A 4,382-nucleotide genomic window follows, 5' to 3' on the forward strand; every position below is an offset into this window, starting at 1 on the left:
ATTTTATTGCGTGTCGATGCCTAGAACTACAAATATGTATTGGTTTCTTTTGAAATTCGTGATGAACTAAATTCCCATTCTAGAGAATGACGTAACTCTGTTGATACGATGATTTGACACCGTTGTTTGTGTGATTGAATTCCGCTTTCGTTTAATTGTGTTTTCTGCGTTTACTGCACTGCAATTTACTGGCCATAAATTGTTTGTTGTTTGATTAATCTTATAACTCGGGAGAGGAACTAGGATTATAGATCATTAGAGACACATCGTTAAATGTTTATAGCGTTCGGAAGGCGTATAACTTTAGCGAGGCTTAGTAAGAACATTGTTAGCATTTATCTATGAAACTTAGATTCTAATTAGGAATAATTGAATCGAAGTCGATATATACACTTTATTCGTCACTTGGGAAAGGGTGAATAAAACAATCTAAGTGTTCTTGGCCATTAATTGATTGAAATTCAGGAATATAAATTAAACTGTGAATAAATTATCGTGAAAACTTTGTGAAATCATTTCTCTAGATATTTTATCTCATTGATATTTCTCAATTCGGTGATCTAATTAATTCATTGTTTTCAATTAATCCGTTTAAACAAACAAATCTGATTACTGATTTTTCTAGATAAAGTCTTGGCTATTTTAATTACAAGAATTGATATACATTTTTATACACACTCCTCGTGGGATCGATACTTGTACTCAAAAGTACATTTTACTATAACTTGACATCGTGCGCTTGCGAGCAGTTAAGAAAACGCGCAACAAGTTTTTGGCGCCGTTGCCGGGGAGTGTCAAATTTGAATTTATATCAGTATTGTTACCAATTAGTCTAGATTTAAATTTAGAGCTTTTATCTTTCTTTTATCTTATATTGATTAAGCGTTTTATTTTTTCTTCCTGTTTGACAGTGTATGCTAAGATCGCAAAACTCAGACTTGTTTATTTTTGATCCGGAGATCGAAAAGACTGCGAGAAGATTAAGAAAAGCAAGAAGAGAGGAGATTCAAGCAATGGCTGAGAACAGAGAAAATGACAGACGCGACCAACCAGAGGCGATTCCTATAAGAGATCACTTCCGACCAGTGATCGGCAATCATTACTCTGGGATTGCAAGAGGAACAATCAACGCCAATAATTTCGAATTGAAGCCCGCTCTAATCAATATGGTTCAGCAAAACCAGTTTGCTGGAACAGCCACATCTGATTCTCATGTTCACCTGAGAACTTTCTTGGAGATAACAGACACGGTAAAGATTAATAATGTTTCTGATGATATTATTAGACTGCGTTTGTTTCCGTTTTCTCTCAGGGATCAAGCACGAGGATGGCTACAATCGCTTCCCTTGGGAAGCATCACGACATGGCATGAGCTAGCCACGAAATTTTTAGCGAAATACTTTCCCCCTGCAAAATCTGCCCAGTTCAAGATTGAGATCAGCACGGTTAGGCAGACTGAATTCGAGCAATTGTATGAAGCATGGGAAAGATACAAGGAGCTGTTAAGAAAGTGCCGAAACCATGGTTTTGAAGACTGGGTACAAATCGAGCTTTTCTATAATGGATTGAATGGTCAGACGCGTACAACTGTGGATGCAGCGGCAGGTGGCACGATCTTTGCCAAGTCTCCTGCTCAAGCCTATGACTTACTTGAGCAGATGACTATTAATAGCTACCAATGGCCGTCTGAAAGGTCAGGAGTACAAAGGACTGCTGGGGTTTATGCTGTGGATCTTATCACATCACTCACCGCACAAGTATCAGCATTGACTACACAGATAGCGACTATGAATAAGGTGGGTACATCAAACACCGAAGGACCACCAGTTGTTGTTGAAGAATCACAGTTTCCTGAAGAAGTCCAATACATCAACAACAAGAACTTTGGAGGCTTTGGCGGATATCGAGGTAACCCTCCCCCTAATACTTATCATCCTGGGTTGAGAAACCATGAAAATTTTTCTTATGCAAACAATAAAAATGTGTTGAACCCTCCACCGAGGTTCAATACATCAAATGGGGAAGGGAAGCCATCATTTGAGGATCTAGTGGGGACATTTGTTGTTGAATCTGGTAAGAGGATGTCTAGAACTGAGTCTAGACTCGACAACCTTGAGACACATATGGCGAGTATTGGTGCTACTTTGAAAATCCTGGAGTCGCAAGTTGGGCAAATAACGAAGCAACTCACATCTCAACCATCAGGTGCAGTGCAAAAGAATGCAGACCCAAATCTGAGAGAGGTGAATGCTATTTTTATGCAGCATGAGGAGATTGGAGTGGTAGGCAAAGAAAAGAAAGTTGATCAGCCGCCTCCAAGCAAAAAGAGCCGAGGTAAGAAAGGTAAGAGTTATGATTTTGATCAATGCGTTGATATTTCTTTACTTCCCTACCCCCAAAGATTTTTACAATTGAAGGCTGAGTTTCAAAAGAAAAAAAGTCTTGAAGATCTCAAGAACCTACACTCTAACATTCAGTGTGCAGAGCAGGAAGAGGTGGCATTTACTGGAGGAGATGATAAGGGCAGGAAAGGAAATCTTCTCAGAAGCTACAAGACCCCGGGGAATTTGTTGTACCATGTGAAATTGGAAGTCAATCAGAGGAAAATGCTATCTGTGATTCAGGAGCGAGCGTGAATATAATGCCAAGTTTCCTTTACGAGAAACTTGGATTGAGCAGGATAAAGCCCACAGGACTAAGCTTGCAAATGGCAGATAAATCGGTCAGGACACCGCTGGGTGTTGTGGAAGATGTTGAACTTAAGATTGATAAAATAAGGCTTCTAGCAGATTTTGTGGTACTTGATAGTGAGAACAGTCAGAACGTTCATGTCATTCTAGGACGACCATTATTGGCTGCTGTTGGAGTTATTATTGACGTGAAACGAGGAAAGATGACCATGGAAGTTGAAGGTCAAATGGTGGAAATAAAGGCATCCAAGATATCATACGATCCACCATGAACAAGATTGGTATAGTCGGGCTGATGACGTTAAACCAAGCGCTGTGTGGGAGGCAACCCACAATTTATTTTCTTTAGCATTCATTTTGTTTTTATTATTTTATTTTATTTTACGTCCTTAGTTGTTAATTTTACCCACCACCAGATCTATCACCGCCGCAGCCCATGGAAATGGATGACTCAGATGCTGCGGACAACAACTCGAGCGCCCGAGTTTTGACACTCGTGCGCGAGGTATGTGTTGTCGTGTTCTTTATTTCTATACATCGAGGACAATGCATACTTTAAGTTTGGGGGAGGGTAAAATTGCGTTGCTCGTTGCTTGTTAGAAGTTTTAGAATTTTTCTGCAAATTTTTTTTAATTTTTTTGTTTTATCGATCAGTAGTTAGTTTGATTCTTTTATTTATTGCATTCTATATTTGTTAGGTAGAGTCATGGATAAGTAAAATGTGTGACCGATGATGAAAACTGAATTGCGATCCTGAAATCTATATGTGTTCATGATAGCTTAGGAGTCACAATTATTTTGCACTGTCGTGTTTGTTGATATTATCGTTGTTTAGAGAGAAGTTGCATGCCTGTGATGCTAAACAGATGAGGGAGATCTGATTATTGGTAATTCTTGCATGACATTGATTGACACTTTTGCAATCATAGGAATGAGCTAGGCAATTGTTCGCAATATCCTTGGGCCTGTGTTCTTTGCTTATTGTCAATTGTAGCCCTTTGAGCTTCAAGTTAATTGAGATGCTTAAATTTTCTTCGTGCACCTATTTCATATATCTTTTTTATTGAAAATTGCATGTGATTGGTGTGTATGAGTTGACTAATGAATTGACGGAAGTCTAGAACTTGTTTGAACACTTTTCGAGGCGAAATACAGATAATATGTGACATAGGAATGATTTAGGCGATCTTTGAAACCGTTGAGCCTTCGAGCCTACCAAATGAACATGAAATATCCCTAGTGTCCCATTTTGAGCTTACTAAAAATCAAGTGGTGTGTGTCAATGACATACAATCAACCCCCACTTGTATCTATTCTACATCCCACAACAACTACCTAATGAAGCCGATACACTTATTTTCCTACCTGATTTTGAGAGAAAAAAATTCATTGGTGGTGTAGTGATTCAAAAGCTCCTTGAAAAGAAAAGAAAAATTGAAGTGAGCAAAGAGGGAGTTGAAAATAGACAAAAAGAAAGAGAAAAAGTTCAATCAAAGAAAATATAAGGGAGATGAAGGATATGAATGAAAAGAAAACAATAAGTGGATGGTGAATGAAAATGAAAATGAAAAAGAGTGAAATTGATGAAGAGTTGATTATTTCTCTCAAATTTTGAATTCCATACCTTTTATTGTAGTCGTGAGCCGTGGCCTAACGTTACAAGCCTACAAGACCTATTAACCTTGTCACATT

General features: G+C 38.3%; 1 protein-coding gene across 1 annotated transcript; it reads left to right on the forward strand.

Annotated features, from left to right (window-relative positions):
• Window positions 1-2,641: 2,641 nt before the first annotated feature.
• LOC140819198 (uncharacterized) lies at window positions 2,642-2,962 on the forward strand. Its single transcript, XM_073179208.1, has one exon. It carries the CDS (start codon window positions 2,642-2,644, stop codon window positions 2,960-2,962), a length of 321 nt encoding a protein of 106 aa, XP_073035309.1.
• The last annotated feature ends 1,420 nt before the right edge of the window (window positions 2,963-4,382 follow it).

Source organism: Primulina eburnea, chromosome 18 (genome assembly GCF_022965805.1).
Source record: "Primulina eburnea isolate SZY01 chromosome 18, ASM2296580v1, whole genome shotgun sequence".
Lineage (NCBI taxonomy): Eukaryota > Viridiplantae > Streptophyta > Magnoliopsida > Lamiales > Gesneriaceae > Primulina > Primulina eburnea.